Below are 19,245 nucleotides of genomic sequence, written 5' to 3' on the forward strand. Positions count from 1 at the left end.
GCCGCAGCCCCCCTGGGGTCCCGCTCGTTCCGCAGCCCCCCTGGGGTTCCGCAGCCCCCCTGGGCCCCACTCATTTTGCAGCATCTTTGGAATCCCACAGCCTTCCTGGAATGTTGCTCATCCCACAGCATCCCTGGGATTCTGCTCATCCCACAGCATCCCCGGGAGCCCACAGCATCCCACGGCATCCCTGGGAGCCCACAGCATCCCTTGGTGGGTCTTACCTCCATGTGTCTTCATACAGCCGCGACCACTGCAGGAAAGCATCCTGTCGGTGGCTAGGGCTCCGTCCACGCTGAGGTACCTGTTGAACAGGTCGTTCAGGAAAAAACCACCGTCTCTCGATTACCGGTTGGATAGTCGTGGCGGGACATGGCTCAGAGAGATGCAGAGCATCAGAAACACCTGCAAAACAGCCGGAACCCCCCAGCAGGAAACTTAATCCTAAACAAACAGGCACTAAGGTCCCTGCCCTCCTGAGCCGGCAGTGGGTGTCTGCTCAGCTCCGTGGTCACTCGTGCCGGGGGGGATGCGAAAAGGGTCAGGAGCTGCAGAGTTTCAGAGTTACCCATCCCAGGCAAAAATTAAACTTTGAACATGTTTACCTCTTCCGTTATAGCTGTGCCATGGCTGAATGTTCGTATTAAATTTTAATCATTTAAAGACACACTGCAATTATGTTAGAGCGTAAGCAACTCGAACAGTAGCCAGCTTAAACTAAGACTCAGTAAAGACTGACAGAAGTGAGACAGCTGGCTCTTCCAAACCGATACTGAAAGTTGTCTTAAAACTTCAAATACTGGATTTGTAATAATGATAAATCAATTGAATGAAGCCAGTTAGTATTAATCGGTACTGTTATAACAGTGATGTAAAAAGCATCTTACCTGAAATAACAAATCAGAGGTTCGGCATTGCAGGACTGGAATAGCGCGACTCCACGGGGACTTGCAACCGCAAAGCCAGCGAATTCCTCGGTTAGTCCCTACTGAGGAGTATCCAAAAAAAGGCCGCAGCCTGCACTTCTCATGGGGCTGCAGTCAACTGCCCGACGTCTCTTCTGAAAAGCGCTGGTGTAATCCGGGATGCAGTCCTGAGCTATTAGTCTAATAAAAGCACTATAGGAAAGATTCATAAATAACTAATTTAAAGCAAAGTAAATGTTTGCATAGTTAAAATGCTGGGAAGTAACTTTATACTTGTGGTTTTCTAGTCTTCTTTTCTAGGGAAACAAGGCTTACGCAGGACCTCCTGCAGGGCTTGTCTGTCAGTCAGCTACGCCTCTGCATTGGTAAATTGTGAACTTAACCGGTTTTAATCAAACTTGCCTAAGTGGATAAAGGTCTCATATATACTGAGGTTCTTTAAGTTTCCTGACAATAGGTAGTGAGGAATAGGAGAGAGGGATGAGCAGTGCCCCTGCTAAGGGAAGATGTACAGTGTGAGCTCAGTTTGTACGGACAAGGACAATCTCCAAATGCAAATCCGTAAGAGACCAGGCTTTACTGCTCTCGCTCCACACAGAACTATTTATTTAAAGAAGAAAAAATAGAAAAAAAAAAGAGAGCGAAACAAATCTTCGCTCACATAAGCTGTAGTGGTAATTGTGGTTGCTCACACATTTTCCTGTCACTGTGTATTGTCTTTTACCTGTAACGTTTTATTCCGGTAGGGTTGCTGTTAGCTCTCCTGTATACCCTGTAAATTTAAAGATACAACAAGAGAGTGTCCATAAACTTACTGGTCTTAAAAATCCTGTAAAATGCTAACACAAAGGCAAGATAAATACAGAGTGGAGATAATCAGGTGGCAGAGCTTTTCCGTCACTCTCTTCTGTGACCCACCCTGGCAAGTCCCACTCTCCTGATCCATGTGGGGTGCAAGAGAGGGAGCAGCTGCTCCCCAGTGAGAGCAAAGCTGGTCCCTGAGATGATCCTCGCGACAGGTAACCTTATGAAAATTCATCTGGGCTACACACGGTATGTGTACACGTAGTACACACGTAGCTCACGTAGTACAATCCACCCAAGAAGCAACTAACGTAAGTCTTACAAAGGGGGAAAAGAGAGAGGTTGGTTCCTCACTCGGGTCTTGGTGCTTGGCTTGCCTGCTCACCCTGAAATGGCAATTCGCCGAAGGAACAGAGCGTGCCAGCACTGGTACAGGGTTACGGATAGCGTGACTTGCCTTCAGCTACAAGGAAAGGTAGCAGTAACAGCTTGCTGAACTCCAAGGTCTTACGTGCCCTCCCTCCCCCTTCCCGCAGACTCCTTAAAAACAGTATTTGGTTCAGTTACTGTTTATTATTGCATTGAAAGGATATTATTTGATTTACAAACACACATAATGTTATTTATTAAATTTTTACAAAGCTCTTGAACAATAAAACTATTTTACATAAATATGACTTTCGGTCCTCTCACCACCTGTTATTTATAAATATTTACTTTTCATATTTTCTTGTACTATTTCCCAGGTCTTCGTAATTCCTCATACTACCATACAGTAGCTGTAGCAGCGGCTTCATCACAGGAATTGTTTAGTCAACCTTTTCTTCATTGGAGCTACTGAACTTGTTACAGCACTGCAGTCCTGCAATGGTCCCACTTCTTCCAATTTCTTACCCTCCTGAATTATCATTTTTAGAAAATCATTCTCAGCGTGAAGCAATCAATTAATGAAGATCCATTAAAACTATTCCTGCAACCGTTAGTGGTGAACTCCTTTGATTTTGTGCCACTGCATTGTCCTTTGGGAACATTTCCTGATGTGTCCTGGGTTTTCACCTTTGTGGGTGTTTTGATTTGTTTTTTAAATGACATCAGAGAGATAATAATAATAATAATAATAATAATAATAATAATAATAATAATAATAATAATAATGTCCACAGTGACCGAGGAATGTACTAGGACCAGATCGTCAATACACAGAAACAAAATTAGGTTTTCTGGAACAGGTGGGTAGTTATTCGATTTTAGAAGAAAGAAAGAATGATCAAACTTAACAAAATGCCAAAAGCAAACACCATTTTAAGGAGCGTGTGATCTTCTTGGCAAGTAGGTCTTGTTTTCAGATAATGATCCACAGAGTCAGCGAATGAGAATTTCTTGGGTTTGTAACCAAGTTGATTTCGTGCCTTGTCTATTCGGAAAGTGTGAGTTACAGTAACGTTCCACACCTAAAATCCAAAAGGACAGTTACGGATATCTGTAACTGTTTAATATCTGATTTTCTAGAACTTGGATGAAAGTATGTCAACAATGATATTGCAATGGAATTAAAAACATGAACAAAGATAGACACGCAAGAATGTATACGTTTTGGAGTCGGATTCTGTCCGGAGCTAACAGAATGAGTTGATGTAGCTGACAGGTAAAGAGCCAAAGCTCTGTGGACCGGGTGCAGGAGGAGTTTATGACACCGATTTCTCACTTGTGAATGTGAGATAAAGAACTATGGAAATCCCGTGCAACAGAGCGGTGCACTTCCCTCAAAGTGGCTCTCCTGTACAGAGAAACGTGCAAAGGAACGGGATGAATGTGTTGGGGCAGAGCGGCGTGGCTTCTCAACTTTGCAGAAATGCCTATCTAAGGAGTGGAAAACACGCACTTTTGGAGAGTTACTTCCTCCATCTCTGAACGCATGGTACCTGTGGAAGTGCTTAAGCTGCACAGTCGCAATGATTTCTGCTTCAGATGTGGAACTAATGTAGAAGTCAGTATAGAAACAGATAGATAAATTGTGGAATAACTGAAAAGCTACAGCAGAAGTTAATGATGCCCATTCAGTCCCTTCAGTGTCCTATTATGTTACATGCTACAATACAGTAAGAGACTAGATGGTAGATTAGTTAAAGCATTTTGGCTTATATTATAAATCATAATATTGTACAAAAACATAAGTTAGCTCAAAATGAATTTGTCCAGAAGGTTTTGTTTTGTTTTGTTTTCCCCCAGAAAATTGACTTTTCATTCCAATTTAGAATTATTTTTAGTGGACTTTCTAATTATTGGCTAGCCTGGCATTATGATAACAGCTACCACTTTGACCCGAGACTCCTGCTCTGTACTCTTGGACCACCTTCCTTTAACAAGCAGTTCCACAGCATAGGACAGCTCACTGGAAATGAGGATGCAGTGCCCGTTTTCCTCTTTGTGCCAGCTCCATATCAGTCGCTCTGTCTTGCACCTCTAGGATGTTTCTCTAGATCATCTAATCTTCAAGTAATGTTCAATTTCTGATGATTTTATAAGGGGTGGCCAGGATGGCTTGGAAAAATCAAGCTACAAAATGACTGTGTAAGCCCTGAACGGACTACACCCCGAGCAGAAAAACAGAGCTCTAATGCAGACAATCCTGTCTGCATGCAAAGGGCGTATCACGTACTTCATGAGAATTTTGGTCAGAAATATATAAACATTCCCTCTTTTTATATATTTACCTCATTCCTTGTCAAGAAAGGTGTAAAGCTAAAAACTGGCTTTAGTATCAGGTGCAGATACTCCATCACAGTGGCTGTGAAACAGAAAGTTATTTAATGCGACAACTGGGTAACAATAAACCAAGCTAACACTGACATTGCACATCCTGTAATTCCTACTGATATCAGAGGATGCAATTAAGGTGGCAGAAGGCAGTTTTTAATTTATAAAGTACGTGATGGACTCAGTTTATCTGGTATAATTAATGCCAAATGGCATAAACAATTATTATATTAATTAGAATACTGTTAAGTTATATAATTCCTACAGTTTGGGTCCCTGAATTTTATAAAACCATTACGTAGCTTTATAGGAATAAAAAAAAAATTAAAAAATAAATAGCACAATAATTAAGTATGTATTTTATTATTTTTACCTGCTATATGAACCAGAAGAACAGGAATATGTATGCAGGGTTTCCTGTAGCCTAATTTTTCAAACTAGAAGGGGTATAAAAGGAAAGAATAACAGAGAATTTGTACCAAATTGAGGGTGTCAATGAAGCATGAAAACGGAAAAATGAATATTGATGAAACATGTATCTAAACTTTTTTCCAGTTAATCTTCCTACCGATACTGGTAGTAAGAAATGCAATTGAAACCCACTGCTCATGCTTCGGTGTTCGCCTCCCACCCTTCACGTGCAATTGGATGGTAAAGGGGAAACAATGGTATTTCCAAGGGGTAGGTGACCCAGACTGGAATACTTCGTTACATTTAGATACAGGCCCATCGCTCTACCGCAGACATTTTCCTGGAAGTCTTTTCTGTGTTGGCATTGCAGGATCAAAACTTCAGCATGTTCCTAAAATCCCAGCCTGATATTTATGAAACCACAATGTTGCCTTTTTAGCTTTTAAGGTGCAATTCTAAATGGCTTTCCCTTTTGTGCTGCAGTTGATGGCAGAACAAAGAAATAAACAACGGTTATAAAAGGCCTGCCAGATGCTAACAGTAGAACTTTTCGTGCACTGTGAGCTTGCTTTACCGAAATGCTACTGTTCTGTAGCAGGTTCTATACCTCTCAGCTAAATTCTCCCAAAACGGTAAGGGCCAAGCTCCACAGATGTGGATATCCAAAACTTCCCTTAAAGCCAGTGGAACTTTGGGATATGCAGGGAGAACAGGACTGACTTTAATGTTAAATAATTCAGTAATTAATGTGCACTGAACTTCATTTAGTTAGTATGGTCTTTCAGTTAATGATGTGAATAGGGCCCATACGGTGCATTAGAACTAAATGTGTGTGCAATACGTACTAAAGGGACTATCCATTCAGAAAATATGACGTTTTCACCATCATGTATGTAATACGCCTGACCACTCTGTTAAAGAAGCAGAGAAAAACAATTAGAAAAACACTATACATAGGATGGCATTTTCTTTCTCTCTCATACCTACCTATCTTTCGTGATTTTGTGAATAACACGCCAGCATGCACACAGTGAATGTGCACAAATCAGCTCAACAAACTACCTTCATTGGACTTCACTGCGATCTCAGACATGTCTCATACTTTTGGGTAACCCCACGGTGGTAGTAGAGCTAATCATGATTAACCATGGTGTAATGTAAATCAGAGCTTGAACTCACTATGTAGTAACCCAGCTGTTAGAGCATTAAGTTCTTTGTGGTGTGCAGGGGACAAGGTTATCTTCATGAGTCCAGTCAAGGTGGCAACACTGTCAGCATTTAATAAACACAGCTTTTTGAGGTCAAGTTCCAACTCTGGCTAATTTTCTGATTAAAACAGATTCAGTATATATATTCTGTGGGACGTGTCACACTGCCTGAATCCACTTTTGGCTTCCAGTTTATCTTCCAGCCTTCTAAATGTGCAGGCAATACTTCCGTAAGAGCTACGCTCTGGATGAGGAGTCCATCCAACTGTGAGCACTATGAACACCTGAGCACCCAAGCAGACCCTGGGAGTTTGGGCATCATGTCATTCTAAAACAGCTGCATAGCTTTCAAACACTTAACTAGTTGAGACCACACGGCGAGGTGGTCAGACGTATCTGTACCTGTTGTCTCTATGTTCCTACCAATATAAACGAAGCTGGAGCCTTCAGGAGCTGTGAATGTACCAGCTGCTGCAACACTGTCAGTTCTGTAACGCTTCACAGTCCCTCAGATTGTTGTTGCAATTATGACCAGCAGAAGAAAAAGAAAAACCTTTTAAAATTGTCCGTTAATTTTGTACATCTCTTTTTGGAATTTTCAACCCTGGAAATAAAACTGGAATGCTTCAGAATGGTTGCTCTAAACTTTACGCATCTAGAATAAAAATCTATTTTCAGAAGAATAACAGAATATATAGATTTGTATGATGGTGAATATATTAACCTGGTTAAAAATACTATTTCCTCCAATCAAACAGGAAATGATATATTTTCAAAACAGAAAAAAACAGCATCAAAATATTAGCAGAATGTATTTGCATTTGTGCTGTCCATGTGACATTTTTGAGAATTTAGCACACGACCTTTTGGAGAACCTTTGATCTCAAAACATCAAAAATTAAACCTATTTGCGAGCTAAAGCTACCAGGACACAATGTTTATATTGTTTACTTACAGCTACATAACCCTTCTCAGAGGTGAGAGCCTCAGCAGCTAGTAAGTGAGCTTGTACTAGATTTCCTATGTGAACCCAGTTCATCTGAACTTTGTGATTCCCAAACTTGAAGTTAAATAGTCTCCGCTGGATATTTACCTGTAGAAACAGAAAACATGAAATAACTACGTTATTCCTTTATTATGCAGTATAACGTATTCATTTTGTCTCAGCCTGAATACTTAGAATTTGCTGTATTTGCGTACAATTACAGCACAAGAAATGTGTCACAAGAAAAAAACCCAACTAGTTGGTGGTTTTATAAATCGAGGACTGTTGCGCTGATACGCAGTGGTAAAATATGGTGACATTATAGTGTTTGGCTGAAATTAAAGTGCATATTTAAAAGACAATATTTACATTAAATGATCAGGGATGCAAACCTAGTTCTTCTACCACGGCATTTCAGCCTTGCATTTTTTTTCTCCTCACTTAAAAGTACAGCTTGATCCTTGCCGTTTCTGCAATGCTCGTATCGTGCTATTTTGTTATGTTGCATCACATGACCTGTCACCAAGCTTTCACAAGAGTTTTCCTGGAGGAATTGTTAAGAACTGTAACCAAGATACTTCCACTTGTGTTATGCCCTTACAACTACTTGTAGTCTGTCCTCCAGAGCTGACTACATAACACATACGGCTACTCGTGGCAGGTGGCGCTGCTCTTCTGGTCCATATATGCCTGGTGGACGAAGCACACAAGTATGGAGCCTGTCACCTCCTTGGAGAGAGAACAAAACGCGATTTTCAGATAGCTTTGATATCAACATATGGCTGACATACATGGTCTGAATTTTACATTGTGAAAGTAAAGGATCAGCCCGACCATTCCATGTCATTCGGCTTCCGAGTAACTTGTTTAAATTTCTGTATAAAATTGAATTCAATAGTAGTGAAAGACCCTAGCTTAGCAGCCTGAAAAACTGAATCTCTCTGACCACAGAAGAGTTTGAATAGGGACGGGATAAATCAAACTTTCCTATAGATATGCCTCCTGCCTGATTGACTTTTGCTATTTATTACAGATAGAAGTTCGTAACATACATATTTGTCCATCACTGTAGACACATGCAATACTGGAAGAAGATCATTCCATTTGCTATATTTAGACACCCTGCTTGCTTGCAGCTCAATGGCACCACAAAGGAATGGAAGAGGTCTCTTAAACAGAGGCTTTCAAATTAGTTAGAATATTTTAAATCAAAATGAATACTTTAAGCTCTACAGTAAGCAGACTGCTCTGACTCCTGAGAATGGGCACAGTTACGCCTTTATGTGGGCAAGTGTAACAGGTGGTAGACATTTGCTCAGCAGTTAATCAAGGATGCTAAAATTGAATCCCCATCTGATTTATGTTTGCCAACTTTTCAGTTGAGAGAAATCAGTATGAATAGCAAAATACGCATGTAAAAGCAAAGATAAATATTTCCCTTGCCATGTACAGATAGATTTTTAGCCACAGCTATTCATGCATGTGTGACTTCAGAAGTCAACATGACCCTGATATTGCCGATCTGTTTAAGAAACTGCAATTATTCTTGCAAGACGCCTGCAAGCTTTGGGGATTATGAGAGTGACCTGTTGGACAGTGCTTAGAGATTGGCATTATCAGAGACGCTCGAAGTGATAGACTGAATGGGAAATAAAAGCACAAATCCTGTATCTGTTGTAAAACTGGTAGAATTTTAAGGTGATTTGAAGAAGTAAGGTTAAATTTTCTGAATTCTCCCATCTATCGTTTGCATATAATCTCATGTCTGTCTGGGTATACACATAAAAAATTAATCATCCACCGAAGGGAGGAGTAGAAACAAACAAACAAAAATCCTTATTTCAGTTAAAGTATACTGTATATAAAAAAGTATAATATCAATTATAAAGTATCAATAATATTGATAAATGAGTAACCAGAGAATGGAATACCCCATTAGCACTACTACTCATAGGAAAACCCCAAATGTTTTATATGTACCTTCGAGTAAAGTTCCATTAGCAGCAAGAACCATTTGGTCTGCAATTGCCTTTGTTCTAGAATAATGATTAAATTGCTATAAAGAAACGCAGAATATGATCAACATTTTAGTCACATTATTGCATTTGTAAAGGCAAACTTACTGTTTATGTCTGATAACATTTAAATCTAGCCAGCTTGTAGACATCAGCTGAGTAAAACCAAACTAGAAATAACAGCAAGATATAGTAAATATATACTTTGTTTATGACAAAGAAACTTATCAGACTTACATTTTAGTTGCACAAGTTTAGCTTCAGAGCAAATTTAAGTCCACTAGTATTTACTTAACTTTTTGTGCTGGATGTACTGAAAAAATTAATATCAAGCCAAATGTTCTGGTGGGTCACATAATTTTATTTTGAAAAAACATCCAATTTGAATTGGAAAAAGTTTTTTAAAACAGTAAGTTAAATACAAAATTAAAAATTCAGACTTTCCTAAAAATGTTTCCATTTCTTACTGAAACTATTTGGGAAGTTATAAATAATTCTCTCCCAACCCTATCTTTTACTATTAACTTTAAAAATCGCACCCAAGCATAAATAATAGGATTCTGGACCCAGTTAGCACATGCCAGTTTAGTCATTACTTATCCCCATGAGGTTATTTATATATCTGTTGAATTTTATATTGCCATACTTTATACTGAAAAAGATACCTAAAAATCGCACGATGGAAAATTTTTCCACTCTCAGGTGGCTTAATCCACCTCCTCCACCTCCCTCCATGCCCCACCTCCCTCTGCTGCTTGCTATTATGTGATCACCATTAGGGAAAACGTATGACTGGGGCTCAGACACATGCAACTAATTGCAAATTCCTGAAATGCCTTCTGAGAAGTCTGAGGCGCTGTGCAGGCTGTGCACAAACTGACATATCCAACGAAGTATCTCAGGAGGCTCCAACAGAGTAGTAAGTCAGTCCTAGTTAGGATTCCCGGACACAGGATGTACATTCTAAAATTATAGCTTTTAGCTGCAGGCAGCGTGCTGGGAGCAGGAAGAACAAATGGGAAGAGTGGCCAGAATGCATTGAGCTTCAGATTTCAGCTAGAAAATATTTCCTAAATGATCACAGCAAAGAAAGAAATGGTATTTCAGAGCAGCCCTGAGGTGACTGTAACTACCACCTGGCCTGCAGCAAGAAAGCAAGGTTTGGGAACTTGGAAAAATGGGTGCAAATAAAGATGTAGAATTTGGTATTTAACAATATTCTTCAATGCAAAGGCTCATGGGGGCCATAATAGTCAGCATTTACATAGCAGATGGTCCCCTGAAAGCCCTTCCTCTTAAAATATTCTTGTAAAATGTCACATTCCACTTTTCTTAGTCATTTTTAGGTATTTTATCATCTCAAACCTGTCTAGTTATAGCAGATTAAAGCCACTATGATTTGAGTATTTCTTCATTGATCACAGGTCAATTTTTATTAATGAAAAATGATTTCATGGAATTTGATGTGATCTATAGTAAAACAGCTTCTGCTCTCAGAACAGCCTTCACATAATCTATCCTTCAGAGCACAGTAAATGCCATGCTGTCACATGAACAAAGTACCTTTTCCAGTGGAAAATATGGCACAGTTTCTTCATCTCCTTCTTCAATAGGATTCCCTCCAAATACCACATTCACTGTACTGGTATATATCAGTCTAGGGATATTTCTTTGTTTGCAGACTACAATGGTATACAAAATAAATGATTTTAAAACAAAAATAAAGAGTGAGAAACAACATACGAACTGGCAGCTTCTCTTTTTGAAAACAAACATTACTTCTATAGAAAAAGTAATCTTTTAATATTAACTTATCATTTAACATATTATCTTTCATTCAGCTGGAATTTTTCATCCCAAATATCTGCTATGTAAATATTACATATTGTGGTCACCAAACATTTTATGATTAGGTACCTGCAACTATCATATCACCACTGGATTGTAGTCATCACCTGGATAGAGGAATTATCTTGGCAGGGCGAAAAAATTCCTCCTTTACTTCAGAAACTTTTCTTAAAACATGTTCATTTTACAAATTCAATAAAAAAGAGATGAGTATGAACATTTCTTGTGATCAAATAGCACTGAAAAATCCCTGCTTCTTTCTGTAGGGGTAGCACTGTAGAGAACAGCCTGCCTGCGGACCGTTATTTTTGCCCTTATTTCAGCAGTGAGCAGCAAGCAGTACTGCTTCTTGCACCACAGTTTCATGGATGCCTGTGCATCCATGAGTAAAGTCGTATGAGAAAATGCGCTAGCCCTCTCCGGTGTGTGACAAAACTGCATTTTGTGTCAATCTGTCCATAAGTGACAACTGACATGTTAGCAGGAAACATACACTGTTAGTGTATAATCAGTAGCACCTTAACTACAAATGAAATTAATATTATTTACAGAACAAAGTCTTAATTATGGATTCCAGTTGGCTGTTAAGATATTATGTCTAAATTCTGCTGCATATACGTCATTGCAAACTCGAATAACATAAATTTCCTTTTGATTTAACAATGCTTCTGAAGTTTAAGTGAATTAATATTCAAAGTCAGGAATTTTTAGAATCTACAGAGCAGTGAGTCCAGTTGGCTCGTTCTGGAAATAATGAATGTAACTACTGTGTTGTAAATATTTAGAACAAAATACAATAATAAAATCTATTATTAAAATGTAGATTAACAGGTTCATGCTCCTCCCAGACTCTTGCTTTGTTGGGAGCCTATGGAAATTTGACATGACATGTTTCTGTGGGTTCGGAGGTCGGGGTAAGAAGAAGGGAATATGTGGCAACCTCTTCCCTCCAACTCATTTAGAGTTTTACTTTCCTATCATTTTGCTCTAATTATTCCTGCTTTTTTCAGTAATAACCGACAGGCAGCATGAAAATAGGTCTAAATTAAAACTGCTTTTGCTTTTTGATTTTTTTGCCATTTGGTTTTTGAGGGAAAAGCAAAGAGAAAGTAGCTTTGGTATTTACAATACACTTTGAGAAGTTCTTTCTGGAATTGAATATACAGAAATAAATCTACTAACATTTTCCAGAGACAGTAGTTAAAAATCAGTATATAATAAAAAGGGATCACATTTAGACAGATGAACAGAAAGGATAGAAGATTTTCTATATTAACGTGATAAAATAATAGCTAAATATACTTAGCACATCTATGGCTCCCGTCACCAAATTGTTTACAACACAACAAACAGCACAATATCTCTTATGTTATTTCTATGAGGAAAGAGGATAACACTTCTCCATTACATACAGTAAAGGGAAAAAATAACCGGTACATGGAGGAGAGTTTAAGTTGGTCTGCTAAGGAATGAAGTCCAGGTTGAAAACCTGTCCCCAGTTCAAACCAGTGGCAAATCTACCAGTTTTGATGGGACCTGCACACCTAGCTTTACATCATACTCTGAAAGGAGGGAGAGAAGAGCCTTATTTTACTGCCAAATCAACACAGGAAACATCCAATTAGAAGTTTTTTTAATTAATGGTTTAGATCAGACGCAAAGAGAAAATCTAGGTACATACCATCAATTATTATTTTTGTGCCTCCGACATTTATGGATTCAATCTGGTCTTTCTTTTGAAGCTAGAAATAGAGTTTGCACAATATCTAATTAATTGAATAAGTCACATTCACAATACAATTGTTACAATTGCCAGATCTAGAACAGCTATGGCCTTTTTGTGATGTATGCGTTACAGTTCTCTGTCCTTCTGACATACAGCGATTCCTAGCGGTTCTCGTTTTTATTGTCTTGTTCAGTGGATGAATAAATAAAGTTGAAAAATGAAAGATAAAATGCATCTGAAAGGAAATTACAATGCTTTAATTTTTTGTTGCACCCCAGTTAATCCATGATATAGAAACAGGAATTACAGGCAGGGGTTATGCTCCTTGAAAGCTTTCACAAATTCTTGCTCCAGTGGCAGACTGTCCTGTTGCTAGAAATAAATTAGTATTTTCATGAGTTTTTTGATAACACCCTCTGTGAGTATCACCGTTATTTAGCATAACCATACTGAGTTGCCCGTCTGTTTCCTCATGACTGTGAGTTCACAAGAAGAAAACACATCAACAACATTAGTTCTAGAGCAATATTGTCACACTTCTTCAGATTAGAGAAAAAGGACGTGCCTTCTTATAAAGATCTTAAATCTATGATCTCATTTTTCTAGTGTATTTTGTGTAGTACATTAGTTTCATGCTTTGACATTTATTATTTAAGGAATACCTCCCTTGTTGGCTGTATGGATGACTTGACCTTTATAACTAACTTCTGTCTGACATATATATCATATAATTACATTCTTTGCTACATGCAGACAAATTTTTGCTTTCACAAGAATAAAGAAAGAAAATGTTAGAAAAATTGTACTTGCTTGTTCTAATCCTGACATTCCACATGCAGCCACATGAAAAACACAGTCAACCCCTTCACATGCTTTGAACACTGCATCATAATCCCTCACATCACCCTGTAAAATGAGAAAAGAAAGGATTTTTGACTGGTAGAGCTCATTACCATTCTCTATAGAATTAGTGTTAACTATGGCTATTAAGGAAAATCTAAAGTCATTCTGATCTGTTTTTCAGAATACTTACCTAGCCTAAAATAAAACATTATAAACGTGGGGAAAAATCCTTGACTAAGAATTTTGTCAGTATTTTGTTGCAAAACAAATATGTCTCTTGTTGGCCCCAATTATAATGTGTATTTTCACACTTAGTCCTGCAGCCTGCAGGCTGGCAAAACTTGTTTGACTTGAATGGGAGCAGCATATGCTTGAGGGCTGGAGAATCAAGCCCCAAGGACAATAAATCACAGCAGGAAGGGTTCAGCTGTTTGCCATGGAATCACCAAATAAGATAACTCCTTTTCTGTTAGCACCTTAAGATCTGACTTGTGCAATCTGGACAAATGTCTCTTTGCCCATCTAAGCTTTATTTTAGGTGCACTGCGTGATAAATTTAATTATAGTTTTGTACAAGATTAAAACAAAAGAGTACAGACTATATGCATTTCATATTGTATTAGTATACATTAGTGTATTATAATCACATTATATGAAATGCTATATAGTACTGAACACCATACTGCATTAAATACCCACACACTATATCTAGTATCAAATGCTATGCTGGGCTTAGAATATTATATTGCATTTTTGTATACCAGGTAATACTATATGAATAATACTCCACATACATGTCAATAAAAATATAATACCTTTCTTTTCAGAATTATGATATTTCAAAATATTAGATATTATTTAATTTACTGTAATGAGATTGATAGAATAATCACAAAAAAAAAAAAGGCTGGCGGTAATATTAAGAGGTAATCTAATCAGTCTTTAACCTCAACTTTTTTCTTCTGAGGTTGCCAAAGTATTTCACAAATATGGCTGACTTACACTTCCTACCTTCAATCAAATGCTAAAATAGCTAACCAGTATAAACAGTATTAGCAGTCTCCAAATCATTGATCAAGGCTCAGATCTCTGAAGTGACTTGCTACTTTATTTACTAGTTCCATTTTCTAGGTAATTCACCTATACTTTGTAATATTTATTCTTTTAAATTTGAATTATAAAAAACCTTTTCTCAGAAGATAGTTTGTCAGATCTCGAGTCTCCTTTAAAAGATGTAAATTGCCATCAATCCACCAACTTAAATCAAGTTATGTGGATTTATATCGTTAACACATCAAGCCCATGGTTTTTGAATGGTTCCTCAATAATACTTTATCTCTCTTCCATATTCTGTAAAAGCTGTTTATGAAATTGAACGTAAGAACAACCATCCTCAGTCAGACTAAAGGTCTGCTTAGCTTGGTATTCTGCCCGCTGCACAGCCATGCAGAGCAGTATCATGCATCCCCTTTTGCCTCCCTTACCGTCTGTCCCACGTGGTGATGTAGCTAGAAAGAGAAAATCTGGCATCACCTCGATAGCCCCTGGGACAAAGATCTGGTGATCACTTTCAGCTTTGCCATCAACTTTCTAGTTCTAGTGGTGGTGTCAAAAGAGTTCTTACACTAAATGCTCAGACAAGATCAGCTGAATACATGCCCTATGTCTAGCTAGAACTTGTGCAAGATGACAGGACCTTGCAGAAAGTGCTGGTGCCCCCCTGTGCACCCAGACCCCCAAAGCTGAGTGGGTGAAGCAGCGGTGAGGAGTTGGTGCTCCCCACATCAGGGAGTAGTGGGGCATGCTGTCCTCCACAGATGGCTGTGAGCCGTTAAATATTTGAGGTCTCTTTCATTCCTCCTCTTTTGTAGACATAATAAATTCCTTGAATTGTTAAGAATCAAAAGGAATCAGTGCTCATAAATGGGTAGAGCAGGAACAGGGCAAGCATATGTGACACTTTCCCCCAGAACACTCTTCCAGTCTCCAAGTATTTTCATTCAGAAGATTTCTTGAGCCTAATTTAGCTTACCTATTTAGTAATCTCCAATGGAAGTAAATTTCTGGCAAGACTTTGTACATGCCTTTTACCCACTGCATGAAAAAACCACCTCTTTTTGTTTGTGTAGAACTAACTCCTCATTTCATCTGATGGCCCTTCCTTCTTGTACTGCAAAGGACAGTGAACAGTCAATCCCTATCTGTCTCCATGCCACTCACAGTTTGTAGAACTCCCCGCTCCCAAGTAATCTCTTTCCCAGACTGAAAAGTCCTAGTTTCCTCAGTCATTCTCTGCTCGGCAGTCATTCTACATTCGTGATCACCTTTATTGCCCTGTCTTGCTCTCACCTTTTTACTCCAAATAATTTCCCTGAGCAGCAAACTTTGTCACTTCATTGTTCACTCCTTCACCTAGGTGAGCTACAAATGTGTTGAATGGCACTCCCAACACAGAACTCTTCAGAACTTCACTGGTGACATCGAGAGAACTGACCACTTGGACTCCTGTTTGCTATCTCTTAATCAGTTAGTTCAGCATGTGAGGACATTTTACTGTGACTTCTTATTGTCCTTAAAGGCTTTTCAGTAAATGCTTTCATCAAAAATCCTTAAGAGGAAGCCTTGCTAACATGCATAAAAGTAGTACAACTTTATTTCACAGCTGTTAAATACGTAATTTCAACATACCTTGAAAAAATCTGCTCCATTTGGAATTTCCCATTTAGGTTTCCGTACATCAAACAGAACAACAGCAATTCCTGACCTAACAAGAGCACATCCCAGATTGTATCCCAGGTAGCCTCCACCTCCTGTCACCATTGTCTTTCTGCTTCTGTTAACCAGTGGTCCAGCATGCTCGTTTAGTTTGCTCTCACATGGTTGGCTGCTGTGGAGCTCTTCTGTAGATCCTTCTTGCATCACGACTGCAAGGTAGAAGATCTCTTGAAAATTCCTGCATAATACTCTGAAATCTGGGTAATTTCAGTAAATTTCATGTTACAATGCTCCTTTTGTGACTATACTATTTTTATTTATATATTTTTATTACCTTTTATATTTATATGTTTAAAACGTATAAATTCATAATTTTGGTGATGTTTTTTCTATGTACAATGAGTAATGAGTCTGAATACCTTTATATTCCAAGATTTAGTCTTCTCTTCATACCCACAAGTTTCACGTTATATAGAAATGAAGAGAAATTACAGGATTTTAGAGACATTATAATTACCTAACCTTAACAGGTATGATTACATTTTTGAATGCTTGGTATATCAAACATTTTATCCTTGAAAACTCACTGACTTCTGATATATTAATGCCAAATAGATGTTAGCCTACTAGTCAGGAAAAAAAAATTAGATAAGGAATATAAGAAAGGATTGATTCTGCTTTTAAAATCCACTTTATTTCACATTTGGGTCACAGTTCTTCAGTAATGATAAAAATTTGTTACCATTTTAAACTTTTCTGGTTACGCGCTAAATACTTTTAGTTTTCTGTCCAGTCCTTACTAACTTTTGTCCATATTGTTCTCATTAGGGCATTTATATGTAGCTAAACTGACAAGGAACAGAAGGGATAAGCCTGCAGGTTCATCTACTTGGGAAAACTGATTAGAATATCATTCTGTGATAAGCAATTCCACAGGCGTTACCCATCTCTATGCTTTTGTTCTGTATTAAAAGTGAGTTCATTCTACAATGATCACTTCTCTTCAGAAATTTACTCATATTCTGCAATTAAAGTGACTGGTATTACAGATCACAATATACTTCGAGAAATTAGTCCAGTTAATTTTCCCACATAGACAGCCCCTATCGTCCTGATTCCTTGCATGGCGTTTGCACATTAGGATCTAGGCTCTTATGTCCCCAAATAGAAATCCAGAATAAATAAATCTAAATTAAGTCACTGTAAAGTGGGAGCAAACTGGGTGCCTGCCAGTCTAGTATAGGAATATAGACCCAATTCCTGCAGATTATTATGGTTTTCTCATAGTTGGAGTGGGTCCTCATAGCAACATCCCCACACATGAGAGTACATCATCTTCCACCAGCTGGGCGTAGATAGTTAAGCATAGTTTACTCTCAGGCATTTACACCAGGGTTCAGCAGAGATTATGCAGAAACTGGGCATGGCTGGTAACTGGCAGCTGCATCACTTCCAGAGTGACAAAAAATACTAGAAAAGCAACAGAAAATGCAAGCCCACAGTACACAAAAGTTACGGACTACTTTCGCCATTGCCTAGTTAAGAAAAACATCACAAACAAAATTATAAAAAATTATTTTATGCATTGTTTTTTAGATTTCAGACACAGGGAAGTAAGTACCGGATTCTCCATGCTGTTATACTGTTCCAACACCAATGTCAGCTCACTAAATTCCATGAACTGAGTGGCATAACACAGTGGAAAATACGAGCTCCTTAATGTTGAGAAATATCCTGACATTTCAAAAATGAAAAATAATCCACATTTCCAAACAAAATCTAAATTAGAACTAATAAAATAGAACTAAAACAAGTATGCTTCTCCTGTTCAATCAAGGAAATTTAAATCTGCATCTCTAGATTATGCTACGCAGTAGTTTTAAGTGATATAAAATTCTTTTGCCTTGTCTTCTGTGAAAAAGCACCTTTTTATACGCTGTAAGGAGAACTAAGGTCAAGCTTGTCACATACGCCATAAAAACATGTATTTGAAAAATGGCATACATTTGAATACTTGTCATTAATATCTCTTTATATTCTAAGTAAGCTGGAGGTTGTATAAAAAAGTTTGAAGATTTTGCTAGAACTCTCTTTCTTAAAAAGCACTAATGGCATTAATATATTAATCTGCTTCATGGAATTAGAAAATTATTATCGAATTTTGAATGTAAACAACTTCCTGTAAGAAAATACTTATTTCCAGAATCAGTAACTTCCTTGTTTCTTCAAATTTATAGGAGCTATTCTGATTTATTAATGCATGCTGCATGATGAGCATAGTTACGTCTTATGCAGTGCATGCAGTGTTAGTTCCTCTTAGCTCCCCTGCTGTCATTTCAAATGTTAGCAATGCAGAAATTACTTCCCATAAAAAGCTGAGTCAAACATTTCAGGTTTTTAAAAATAGCTAAAGAAGTAGTAAGTACCCTTGGTAGAATCCTGGATGTCAGCGTTATCCCAGTCCTTCCTGTCCAAGTAAGATGGTGAGACTTCTCTTTGCTGGACAATTAGTAACACAAGGGCATCAGGTACTCTCAGACAAACAGAGATGTTCACGTGTGCTCAGGCCCTTTTGCTGTTCCCGCTCCTTTGTAGCTGGTGGCTGGGCTAGGAGCCAAAAAAGGGCAGGGCTTAATTTGTACATAATTTACGTTCCTTTTCAGGAAAAAATGAAATATTTTCTCCACATCAGACCCTTCTAAATAGTGTGGTATCTCTTACTGTTACCTGGTAAAAGTATTGATAAGACACTAGACAACACAAATATACTATTGGTACCATCATTCTGTAGATAAATTGTACTAGATTACTAAAACATCTCACACTGTTTTTAAAAAGTACAGAGAAAAGAAAGGGTTCTTTACTAAAGAAAAACAGGAAAGAGATTCTTAACACTAATGTTTAAAAGTGAACCTCTCTCACAGTTGTGTGAAACTTTGGTAGGATACATCTCATCTAGCAGCAGAGTGAATGGAAATACTTTCTCCTCCTACCTACAGTTTTCAAT

General features: G+C 38.1%; 1 protein-coding gene across 1 annotated transcript; it reads right to left on the bottom strand.

Moving 5' to 3' along the window:
• Window positions 1-2,906: 2,906 nt before the first annotated feature.
• LOC143166417 (putative short-chain dehydrogenase/reductase family 42E member 2) lies at window positions 2,907-18,713 on the bottom strand. The gene is made up of 12 exons (XM_076350762.1): window positions 18,665-18,713; window positions 16,212-16,447; window positions 13,491-13,586; window positions 12,636-12,696; window positions 10,670-10,788; window positions 9,072-9,147; window positions 7,738-7,820; window positions 7,062-7,199; window positions 5,744-5,809; window positions 4,861-4,924; window positions 4,445-4,518; window positions 2,907-3,181 (listed from the first exon to the last, which is right to left on the bottom strand). The coding sequence occupies exons 2-12, from the start codon at window positions 16,440-16,442 to the stop codon at window positions 2,978-2,980; spliced, it is 1,212 nt and encodes a 403-aa protein (XP_076206877.1). The 5' UTR covers window positions 16,443-16,447; window positions 18,665-18,713; the 3' UTR covers window positions 2,907-2,977.
• Between the last annotated feature and the right edge of the window lie 532 nt (window positions 18,714-19,245).

The sequence above is a fragment of the Aptenodytes patagonicus genome, chromosome 13, assembly GCF_965638725.1.
Source record: "Aptenodytes patagonicus chromosome 13, bAptPat1.pri.cur, whole genome shotgun sequence".
NCBI lineage: Eukaryota > Metazoa > Chordata > Aves > Sphenisciformes > Spheniscidae > Aptenodytes > Aptenodytes patagonicus.

Excerpts from the sequence above, each read along its gene's own strand:
- LOC143166417 (XM_076350762.1), bottom strand. The coding sequence starts at position 16,442 with ATGCAAGAAGGATCTACAGAAGAGCTCCACAGCAGCCAACCATGTGAG. Across the intron at positions 5,810-7,061 it reads CTGAGAAGGGTTATGTAGCT|AGTGGTCAGGCGTATTACAT; the intron begins GTAAGTAAACAA and ends CTTCTTTAACAG. Across the intron at positions 3,182-4,444 it reads CTTTCTTGACAAGGAATGAG|GTGTGGAACGTTACTGTAAC; the intron begins GTAAATATATAA and ends TTTGGATTTTAG.